This window comes from Coturnix japonica, chromosome 20, assembly GCF_001577835.2.
Source record: "Coturnix japonica isolate 7356 chromosome 20, Coturnix japonica 2.1, whole genome shotgun sequence".
Taxonomy (NCBI): Eukaryota; Metazoa; Chordata; class Aves; order Galliformes; family Phasianidae; genus Coturnix; species Coturnix japonica.
Window position 1 is genome coordinate 448,574 of NC_029535.1, and position 11,932 is coordinate 460,505.

General features: G+C 43.0%; 1 protein-coding gene across 6 annotated transcripts in view; it reads left to right on the top strand.

Annotated features, from left to right (window-relative positions):
- Window positions 1-11,152, top strand: part of NCOA6 (nuclear receptor coactivator 6) — a 41,340-nt gene extending 30,188 nt beyond the window's left edge. For 4 of the 6 annotated variants that reach the window (XM_015881248.1, XM_015881252.1, XM_015881249.2 and 1 more), the window contains 3 exons: window positions 3,567-3,635; window positions 4,916-4,952; window positions 7,575-11,152. In XM_015881248.1, the coding sequence (XP_015736734.1) occupies window positions 3,567-3,635; window positions 4,916-4,952; window positions 7,575-7,788 (320 nt within the window). In that variant the 3' untranslated portion in view covers window positions 7,789-11,152. Of the gene's footprint in view, window positions 1-3,566; window positions 3,636-4,915; window positions 4,953-7,245 lie in introns of all 6 variants that reach the window. The other 2 variants (XM_015881250.1, XM_015881251.1) reach the window with 2 other exon arrangements.
- The last annotated feature ends 780 nt before the right edge of the window (window positions 11,153-11,932 follow it).

Sequence of the window (11,932 nt, forward strand, 5' to 3'; positions counted from 1 at the left end):
TCTGGCTATGACCATTCAACCAATTCTTTATCCACCAAATAGTCCAGCCTTCAATTTCTTATCTCTGTAATTTAGAGGTAAGGATGTAGCATGGGTCCATGTTGAAGGCCTTGCAGGAATCCAGGCAGACAATGTCTGCTGCCCTTCATTTTTCCACTGATGATGTCACTCAATCATGGAAGGCAACCAGATTGGTCAGATGCAGTCTGTGCTTAATGAAGCTGTCCTGGCTGTCTCGGATCACCTTCTCAGCTTGTATGTGCCTTAACATCTCTCTTAGGATGGATCTGCTCCATGATCTTCCCAGCCAAGGACTTAAAGCTCATCAGTCTGTATTTTTCTGGATCTTCTTTTCTCCTTTTATTAAAAATGGGAGTGATGTTTTCTTTTTTCTGGTTACCAGGAACCTTGCATAACAGCCACGACTTTTCAAATACGACAGAGAGACACTTAGCAACTTCATCAGCCAGCTCCTTCAGAGCCCTAGGATGTGTGTTGCCTAGCCCCATAGAATTGTACATATTCGGCTTTATGTGGTGGTTTCAGACTTGCTCCAGTCATATAGTGAGAGGGATTTTGCTCATCTGACCCCTACATAGAAGTTCAGGGATGTGAGAGGCTCAGGAAACCTCACTGGCAGCGAAGACCAAGGCCAGGAACTCTTTAAGTACCTCAGCCTTCTCTGTGTCTGAAGAAGCCAGCTCTTCCCTCTCATTTGTCAGAAGGGGTAAGCTCTCCATTGTCTTGTAAGACCAGTGTATCTCCAGTCTTTTAAGACCTTTCTTGTTATTTTTCACATCTCTCGCCAAGTTGAATTCCATCTATGCCTTATTCTTCCTGATGCCATCTCTGCACATCCAGATAGTATCCCTATGCTCTTCCCAGGCCATCTCCGCTTCCACTGCTTGTACTTTTTTTTTTTTTTTCCTCTTCCTTCCATTTTACCATCCCCCCTTTGCTCAGCCATACTGATTTTCTTTCTCCTTTGCCTGATTTCTTATGCTGGAGGAAGTAGAGCTCTTATGCTCACAGAAGGGTATCCTTAAAATGCTGCCATCTCTGTTCTATTCCTTTGTCCCTAAGGACAGTTTCCTATGGGATCTCTTCCAATAATTCCTTAAACAACCTGAAATCCACTCTCCTGTAGTTCACAATCCTGACTAGAATCTTTGACTGGCCTTTGAGATTCTGAACTCAACCAAAGTTTGGTAGCTACATTGCAGGCTGCCTCCAGTCTGAACCCCTTTGATGATTTCTTCTGCTTTGGTGAGCCCCAGAACTAGTAGTACTTCAGTGCTGGTTGGCCTGTCCAGTCCCTAGACCAGGAAGTTATATTATCAACACAACCAAGGAGTCTCCTGGATTGTTTGCAGCCTGCCATGTTGCTTTCCCAGCAGACATCTGAGTGGTTGAAATCTCCCATCAGGATGAGAGCCTGTGAGTGCGATGTCTCATAACTGGAGTGAGAAGGCCTCATCCACAGGTTCCATCTGATCAGGTGCCCATAGTAGACTTGGCCATCAGATGTCCTTTATTAGTCCGGTCCCATATTTTCACCCACCAGCTCTCTGCATGATCACAACTGTTTCTCAGAGGCAGCTCTTCACACCTCTTCACATAGTGGGCAACTCCTCTACTCCTGCTGCCTTGTCTATTTTTTCTAAAAGACCTGTCACCCTCAATCATAGTATTCCAGTTGTATGAATGAACCCAGCACATTTCAGTGATAGCAGTTAGGCAGTAGCTTCCTAATTGCACCACAGTTTCCATGCCCTCCTGCCTATTTCCCATGCTGCATGCGTTTGCGCAGAGGTGGCTCAGACGGACTGTTGGCCTTGTTGCCTTCTTGGAGGAGCCCTCACAAAAACCTCAGGGGCAAATCTGAGGTGTTCCCCCACGGCCTCCTAAAGTGACAGTGTTCCCTGACTCTTCTCTGTTCCTCAGTAGTACATCCCCCATCCCCATCAAATCTAAGGCTCGGTAATGAGCCCTGCCAGCTTGCCCCTCCTGGTCAGTTGCAGAGACCTCTTACATTTATAACTTATTTAAATATATAGACTTAATTCTGATATTGTGTATTAATCCTAATAATACAAGCTCCCTCTATGGGGACCTTAGTCTTCTAGGGAAATAGCTGAACTCTAGGAAAAAAAAAAACAAAAACAAAGAAAGAAAAGATATGCACAGGGAAAAAAGAAAATGTTCATTTCAGAGATATACTTAAAGTGCAGTTATGAGTAAATTGTGTATAATAACAGAAAGTCTTCTCATTTTTAGTCTGTTTTCTTTATCATTCTACTTTTAGCTTTGACAGACTTTCTTTATGACATCACTGCTTGTTCTTGAGGCAATTTTAACCTGTTGGAGGCGATGTGGAAATAAGCTGTTGCTCTTAAAGCAAGCTATTTGAATCTCCATTGTGCTTTATATTGTCAACTTAAACACGGATTTCATCTTTTAGAAGACAAAACCATGGAAAATTGAACCCACATAAATCAGTGGAAACAAGAGCTTCAGTCGAAGCGTAGATTTTCCCCATGGTTGTTTGCCTTGGCTTTACACTGCTAGAAGGGGGAAATGCTTCCTCTGAGCTTTACAGAAGGAATCACACTTTCTTAGGAGAAAAAGTCTTTGGCAGGAGCAGCGTGATGCAAGTCCGTGCAGTGATCTCAAAGCAGGAAGCAGTGACAGCATGTTCCAAATGCTCTTGCTGCTTCGTGGTGTATAAGAAAAAAGTAGAGAATGCACCTAACTTCAGCATTAAGGGTGGGAATTCATTCATTCTCAAGTCTGAAGCAAACTGTTCCATCTGCAGTGTGCATACATTCTCTTCAGATCTGGGACAGTGATGTAGGCATCTGAATGTACACGTGTTTTTACAAATGGAATGAATATTCTTTATCTAAATTGGAACTTTTATGTCTCTGTGTTCTTGGTAAGTTCATGATCACACTCAAGGGAAGACTGGAAGGTATTTGCATAACAGGTATTGGTTTACTATCTTATTTTTACAAGAAAAACAACATTAAGTCACATCATCATATTGAATAAGGATGTCCTGGGAGCCTCTAGGAGCACAGTTTGCACTTCTGTGCTTTAATTGAAGATGAGGGTATCCATTCATTAACAATAATGCTGTTTTTCCTCAAGACTCCTGCTGAAATGAGTGCGAAGCTGAGAGAGATGCAAAACAGAGACCTCTTTTAGGTCTTCATTTAGTTTCATGGTCTAGTGACAAAACACTGCCTCTAAAAATATGCTTGATGGTATTTAACTGCATCCCTAATGTGGTTTGTGAAAACCTGCTTAGAGTAGGTTGGAAAACGGGTTTTGTGCATGAGGGGTTTCTGCTGATTGTTTTTAAACTGAGGAGTTGTTTGTTTGGTTGGTTTTTTTGGGTGGGGAGGAGAGAGTAGGATATGGATTACAAAAATTCTATCTGTAAATGTAAAAAATGCAGTAAGTTGGAAGATGCCTTGTTTTGTAAATCAGCCCAATTGTACAACAAAAACAATCTTGTGACTCCCTTTGAAAATAATGTTTTTTCCCCTCCACTTCTGTTCTAGCATCCTCTCAACACTTAACGCAGAAAAAAAGTTCAGTTGCCACATCAGAAAGTACTGTTCAAAGAACAGGTAAATTTTACTTTGGGAAAGCAGAATTTAGGTGAACTAAGCTCATTCTGTTTCTAACTGAAAATGGTAAATCATAAATAAGCTTGCTGGTTTGGCATTGGGTTTTTTTCTTTATTTTTATTTGGGGGGGTTGTTTTCCTTCATTTCATATATTGTGCCTTAGAAGTTTCCAAAGCCTCGTTGGAGTGCTAGTAGGAGAATAAATAAAGCAAGGAAGTAATCACCGAGGCAGCTTTTAGATCTCAGTCACAATTGTGAGAGGCTGGGTTCGTAGTGATGCACTCAATATGTTTGAGCTTCCAGGTTTTGTTAGGAGCAAACAGGGGTTTTTCTTTTGCATAGGACATTTCTGAAAATGTTTCCCAAAGCGGTGCTGGCAGTATAAGTTGTAGAGCTCTATTCCTTTCATTCATTTATTTATTCTTCCATTCAAAGCTTTTAATGAACTCTCTGCATTGTTTCAAGGATGGAGCTGTGGCAGATCATAGAATCCTAGAATGCTTTGGGTTGGAAGACACCTTTAAGACCACCTAGTTCCAAACCAAAGGTTACTTTTTGCCATCTATTATCATATACATCAATACTGCACTGTTTTATGAAAGTAATTCCTGAGATGAGTGGGGAATACAGATAGATATGTACTTGCAGATGAGAAGTGCCACTTCCATCATTTTGGTATATGTTACGTGATGAGAAGTAAAGCTTGAGGAAGATAAAAATTTTACTAAATTGCTTTCATAAATCTCCCTTTTCAAGGTGTGAGCTTACCCTGCCAGGGTTCCATCTGTGTCCTCACACCAGCACACGTGTAGCCACGTTGTGCAGTTCCTGCTCAGGAAAGAAAAGCACTGGTCTGACTGACTTTTGCTGTGGCTATTTTGCCTACTCATATCTTGGGTAGGAAGAAAGAGCAACTTTTTCTTACTCATTCTATTTTTCTTACGGAGGCAGGTTTTTTGGGCACAGTAACATACACTTTTACTGAAGAATCTCATGTTCCATAACAAAACTGGGGTTGTTCTCTTACTTTTTTTCATGACTTTGTTCCTGGTGTGCATTATAGCGAATGTGGAGCAATGAATTGATCTTAAAGGCAGAGCCACTGTCACAAACACTGAAGGATGATAAGGGTTAGATTGATTTGCTTTGAGAGTAACAACAGAGCAGGGACACTTAATTGTCAGTCATAATGCATAACGAGAGAACTGTGAGATAGTCATGCCTTGTTAGCAAGTATGTACTTTTACAGCAGACCTAAAAACTATCTTTTTCTCTTGTAGAACTTGAAACAAATGCTCCAGTAGTTGCTGGTCAAAGGTAAGGAGATAGTTTATATAGATTCAGAGTAGATACAGCTTTCATGCAAGGAAGTCCTTTTCTCTTTGCTTCAATTGCACAAATTAAAAAAGAAAGAAAAAAAAGTCTTCTGCTGTGGTTATTCACTTTCTTTGCCAAACCTTTTCTTCCCTGCTCAGGAATTCTTCTAGGAAACTGTTCTAAAATGTGACTGAGATGCAAAATGTCAGATAACTTCCTCCCATGTCTGCCTTCATGCTTTGGGCAGTGTTTCCTTCTGTTTGCTCAGACCTGAGTTCCATATCCCAGAGGGGTCTTGGTGGATCCAGCATTCGGTGTTTCCCGAGAACAGATTCAAAATGCACCCCCTGAAGCCTGAAGAGCAGCTGTTGGGAATTTTTGTAGGACTTTGTAAAGGCTTTCTTTTTCTTCTCACAGTTTATATGTGCTTTATTTACTGTTTTCTGCAGATTTCCTCTGTGTTCTCCTGTTGATGCTTTGCTGAAACCTATTAGGAAAGCCTGGTAGAAGCTTTGTCTTGTCCTAGTTAAGACTTTTGCTAATTAAATGAGTAAATTTTGAATGGTTGTGTTCTGTCAGAAAACACCATCTTAAGATCAGTTTCTGTTAATTCTAAAACCACCTAGCTCTTGCGCTTGCTTTAGGCAGCTCTGATGTCAAACCTGTAATATTTCTTTGGTAATTGCTGGTACGACTGGCCATAGTCTTGGTGCTGCCCTGCTCAAAGCAAAGTGGTACCAGAAGCCGTGGTTAATGGTGCAGCTTGCTGTCAGTCCATCAGGAAATAAAGCAGGTAAGAGAGGGAAAGCAGTGTACTGTGTCATATCAGGAAAGACTGTGAATCAAATAGCTGCTTCTGTTTACCTTCACGTGGGCTGGGACCTTTCTGGAGTTGTTTCAAGGACAGACTGAAAGGCTGATGGGTTTTTTTAAGATAAGAGTTTTTCTAAAAAGCTGAAGGTGAGACAGTTGGCAGATGAGAGGATTCTCCATGTTTGGGCTGTCATTCAGTACGTCAGATTATCTCAAGTTCTGTTCTGTTTGGATTTTTCTGTACTGATGCTTTTTTCTGGAAGGAAGAAAAGTGTTCAGAGAAAGGTAAAGCCTGGTGATGTCTAATATTCGTGGTGGTCAGCTCTGAGCCTCAGGGTGCTGTGGTACATGACACATGCCTTGAAGGAGCCCTGCAGCATGCAGAAGCACTAGAAATACCTTTACTTGGGCCAACTGCAGTTCCTTCTAGACAACCACAGGAGTTGTTGGTCCCTATGAAGCAATCCAAGTTGATAGTTACTTATTTGAACTGTTCAGCTGTTATCTCCAGTAAGTGAACTTCAGCTGATGGTGCCCATTTGGCCAACACGCACCTCCAGATTGCCCTGGAAGTAATTGGCTGTCGTTGCTTACTGGTTCCTTACTGGAAGACCAGTTTTGTGACCTGGTTGCCCATACTGCTGACCTGTGGGGAAATTGCTTTCAGTGTTTATTTTGTATCTGACAATCCACATGCTTCTGTTTTCTCCTTTACTCTGTTTCCCTGCTTGAGAATGTGTTTGACTGTCTTTCCTTACATTGGCAAAGCATGTTTTGTTTCAGCAAGCTGTTACTTAAAACTGCGAATCTCTGTAGTAGTTTTTCTTTCTCTTAAAGTTGCACTTCCTCTGAAATATTGACACTGTAATAGCACCTCTGTAATGCACAGGTCTGCCTTGTGTTTCACATCAGTTCTCTGATTAAGGCATCCCTTTGTGAAATCTTGCAAATAGCAGAAGGGCATGGAAGGAGTTTTCTTTCTTCTTTTCTATTATCAGTAGATTTATTTATGTGCTTAATTGCTTGCCTTTTAATTCACAGAAGTTAAGCTTGATATTCAGGAGCTGCATAGTCATCAGAAATTGTCTGGCATTAATACTTTAAAAAGAAGCCCCAGTTGTCAGGGTGAGTTTGCAGGGCAAATACTAATAAAGCATAAGTGGAGTTTAATTACAACACGTTACACTCCAATTATTGTCTCAGCAACAAGAAACAGGGATTCCCACACAGCCTACTGTTTCCATGGCCTATTACTGCTTCTTATAACAGAAGCATGCTATATAACTTCTCAAAAGTTTTAAATAAGCCTCATGCTTTTTATTATGTAAAGAAATTCTGTAGATCAGACAGCTGAGTCTTTTTAATGGAAACAAAAGCTGGCAATTAAGGGTTCATGATTCCTCCTTATGTTCATCTACAATTTCAACTCTGTATTCCCATATCATAGCAGTCTCTAATGTAACTTGTTTGCTTTTCCTAGACTTCAGTAATGGTGGCACCTGTGGAAAACAGAGCAGACAATTTATAATGCATCTAATTTCTTGGTCTTCTAATGTTGAAAATATTCTCTTTGAGGACTTCTCAATTCTGTATCCTCTGATAATTTTTAATAGAAATGGACTATACTCTGACTTACTCAGGTCATTCTTCATCTGATAAAACTTCTGGTATCTCTAGCATTTCATATCTTCAGTGCTAATAGTCCGGAACTGGTACCTGTGTCGGTCCATCCTTCAGCTTGTCTGAGTTGCATAGAAAAACGTAATTCTTCTTACACTTCATCAGAAATATTTTGTCCCACTTTATTAGTAATGAGACAAAAGAGAATTGTGAAAAGTCTAAAACTCCAAGTAGAAGAAATTCAAGAACAGAGGATTCTGCCGCTTCACAGGAAACTGTAGAGAATGGACAGCGCAAGAGGTCCTCCAGACCAGCATCTTCATCCAGCACTGCAAAAGGTAAAACAAACGCACAGCCATCATTTCTGTGGACGGGGCAGGAAGTAAGGTGCTTCCCCAAATAACCCTTTTGATAACTGGCTCGTAACTGTGGTTGGTTTACAGTTTATAACTGTTATGTGCTTCTAACTCTAGTTTCAATGGTTTCAGACGCAGGTCGCTGTTCACGTGTTTACCTAAACCTGTACTGGCGGTGAATCTTGTATGGATTTCTTATTGTTACATTTGTGGAACAGGTTTTCTGCAGTACTAATTAACATAGTAATTGGCAAGCTTGCCTAGGGGAAGTTGAAATTCTCATTACAGAAATGTGTCATTAGTGGACTGTGCTTGAGTTAAAAAGCATCTTTTTTTTTTCTTTTTCCCTGAAATCTTGTCAGACGTGAGAAAAATACTTCAGTCATTCCAAGCATGCGGTCAGCTTTTGCAAAGCCAAATGCCTGTGTGCAGGCACACAGAGTGCTGCCCAGCTGGCAGCCTGCGGCACACAGGGGTGCACCCCTGGGTGTCCTTCCCAGGAACACCCAAACCCTGAGATCACAGGCAGCAGCCTCTGCTGCTGGCAGATACCACGTGCCTTACTTCCGTGTGGGCTGCAGCCTTGCACAAGGTACACAGCAGTCGTGAAGTGTGCACTTTTGTTACCAAAATGCACAACCCATGGTGCTGCTCTGCAGTTCTGAAGGTAGCAGTGACAGCTCCTGATGTGTAAGGGTCAGAGCAGATCTGATGGACACAGGCTGTGTGAGGGGTTAGAGAGACCAGCATGAGGAAATGTTCGACCAATATTTTAATGATGACTTGCAGAGCACAGAGGTATTAATACATCATCATTGTAAAAAGAAGCCAAGTTGAATTCAGCAGCCATTTTCCATATTGAGGATACCAAAGTTTGCTGTTAAGCATGTTTGCATCTATGAGAGCCTGAGAGTCTTCCAACTGTATGTAACCTTGCAACAACACATGGAGGTTCCTCTGTGTTCTGCAGTTCTGTGGCTGCTGGATTTAATTGGAGCTCCCTCTCATAGCAGGGTTGTGCAGCAGTCTGTATTGTAACGCTAAGTTATCTTTCACGATGTGAAGAAAAGGTTGGAAAATGCAAAGCAAATGTGAAATGATTGGGTGATACCTTGGGGAGCTCGAGGCTGTCTGAGGTGCTGTAATGAGTGAACCTAAAGATGACAACCAGAGGCACTTCAAATTCTGAAAACACGGGAACACAAAAGAACATTCAATTTAAAGAATAGCAGCACTTTTGTAGGGGCCTCGTACTGACGGTGCTGTTTGTTCATCTCTGTAAATAAAATAGTTGTTTTTGAAACCAGTATGTGGAAGCACCATCGTTCTGAGGGCGTTGCAGCAGCCTGGCTTGCTGTGTGCTGCTCCCTGCTGTTGCCTTGTCTCCATGTGAGCCATTGCCTGCTGCAGAGCTTTGGAGCAAACAGGGCGCTTCTGTGGAAGGGCACGGGATGAAGGATAAGTGAGATGGAGTGTGAGGGGTGAGGAGAGGTGTGCTGTGTGCCTGCTCTCTGCTGTGCCTTTATTGGCGACACAGCTCAAAGAAGCCTGTACGTTTTGTACATGGCCTCCGCCTGGATGTGTGTGATCTGTGTCCCAAGAAAGTTGTTAATCTGGCTTAAGGAGAGTACAGGGTTGGGGAAAAAAATAAACAAAAGTGGATGCTGATTGAGGACATTATTTAACAACAACAACAACAACAACAAAAAAAAAAAAAAAAAAAGTAGCATTTAGGGAAAACTTGAGCACAGCAGGGAGAAAAAAGGGTTTGGGGCCGGGTGCTGCAAATGAGCCACAGAGTATTGGCAAGGATAGGCTGTGATGATGGGCTCTGCTGGGGGGGCAGCAGAAGGCAGCAGGGAGCAGCTGCTGGAAGTCGGCACTGCCCAGCAGGGTATGGTCCCACGTCTGGAAACTGGTGCTGTGCTGGGGTTTGCATCTGTTAGAACGCCCTGCCAGGAAGGGCTGCCTCAGTGCTGACTGTAGCTTTGGGTTTGTGAAACTTGGGATATTTTTGTAATACGGCGCTTAATGGCCATGGAGCTTTTCTAGTTTACTGGAAAATACTGCCAAGAGCCAAAGACACATCGCTGATGTTTCCAATTGCATATTTAAATCATCTGAAGATGCAGATGCCTTTAGTTGTTACTCAGTTTTTTTTACTTTTTGTTGTGTTCTGAAATGGAAACGCAGTGCCTTGGTAAGTGCACTGAAAACACCAAAAACACCCCCCGCTTTCGCTGTAGCCTTGCCTCTGCAAGTGCTTCTGTTGTTCTGGTGAGGTACCGCGTTGTGCCCTTCTGCATAAGCTGTTTTCCCTGTGACTCATAATGTGCACTGAAGAGACTTGTTTTCTAGTGGCCTGGTTCTCTGAGGGCTGGGACCGTGAGGTCCCCAAGGTGTATGGCAGGCTCAGATCAGAGCCTGGGTTTCCCAGCAGCGCCATCTCCATGTGCTGTGCTTGGATCCGATTTCTGCAGGCTGTGTGCAGCGCAGTGGCTGTTTGTGGAGCCCTGCTGCGTGCAGTGGCTGAGCGAGATGTGAGCTGTGTGAGACTCACGTTAGAGAGCTGAAGGTGCACAACTGCTGTTTTCAAGGCCGTGCTGCTGCGCCCAGCTGTGCCACAGAAGGTGCTGGCGGTGCTCAGGGTGCAGCCTGCATTGTGTGTTGTGAGGGGTTGTCCCCGATCCCTCCCCGCTGTGACTTTAGGATGGTAGGAGAGCGATCTGTGCACCTCACATGAATGGTTACCGACTGAGCATCCATGCTTCTTTTCTTCTCTTGATTTCAGAAACGAGTGCCAGTGCAATGCAGTCAAAAAGAAGAAAATCCAAGTAAATTACTGCATGGAAACATGAAACTTGTAAATGAGTGTGAATTTACCAATAGCAATTTTTGAGCTGTGATTTTTCTTTTTTAAATAAAATTCTGTACAGTAAGTCATTTTAATATTGTTCCGCTCCCAAGAAATGCTTTTGGGGGGTGGGTTTTTGTTTTTCTAAAGACCAGATAAATAGATATAAAAACAGAATTGTTTTTAAAGCCCCCTGAATGGAGAGGATGAAGTCCAGGTTAAACACTTGAGCTTAATGTGTTTGTAAGAAAGGGGAGGGGGGGGGAGGCAATTGTAAATGTCTTTGTTTCCACTTTTCATAAACAAATTAGAATACAGGGTTGTCATTTTTAGGTATAAAAATAACGTGTTGTGCTGTTGTTTAAGTACTGTATGTGAATAGCAGTGAGAGGGTTATAAACGGACCCAGTTTTTGTTTGGAAATGTAAATAATTTTATTATTATATAGTAGATCGGATGTATTTGTTGTAGAAATGGACCAGTGACACAAAAATGACTTTATGGGTTTGTACAATGTGGAATCCCTCATGCTCTAAATAAATGTTATTGTCCTATAATTTGGGTTGCATTATTATTAACGGTGGCATCGTTCCAAACGGGGAGCACGGATGGATTATGTGGAGCTCCGGGCCGACCAGCTCCTTATATGGAGCTTCAGGAAGGAATTTGTTGAGCTGCGGATGAATGAAGCAGTGCAGCTGTTGTGGAGAAGCAAGACAAGGATTCCAAGGCCACCCTCCAAGCTGGGGCTGTATGCAGTGAATGCACGGACTGCACCCAGCTGGAATCCAGAGGTGCTCAGCAGGAGAACGGAGCTGCAGGAAGTGTGGCATCAACAGTGTGAAGAGATCCCTATTTGCAGTGCAGCAAATTTTTGCAGCAGCCTGGGGTGTCTGTGCGGTGTCTGTGCGGGGCTGCATGGCCATGGCTGCCACTGGTTTGTGTGCTGCCAGGGAAAGTAGGTCAGCTCTTTGTTCCGGGGAGCTCTTGTGGGGAGGAATGGAGAAACGAGTCTTTCTAGATGGTGGCTTGCTTTGTGCTGCAGCGGGTCTTTATGTCTTTTAAAATGCATAAGCTGCAGCTGCTGCCTCTTGTAATGGCAGAAATAACCTATCTGTGCACAGGTAACTGAGCAAGGCTGACGTCTCCCCTTCCTCCTTGGCTATCAGAGCTCGGCTCCTCACTTCCTTTGCCTCGGAGAAGCTGTTCTGGTGTGGCAGTGCTGCCTCCTCCCCAAGGCCTGGCCTTGCCCTGCTGCTCGCAGCCCTGTCCTGCACTGCAGTGCCCTGAGGTCAGCTGCCAGGGAAAGCATCATCTCCTGTAGGATTTCTATGCAT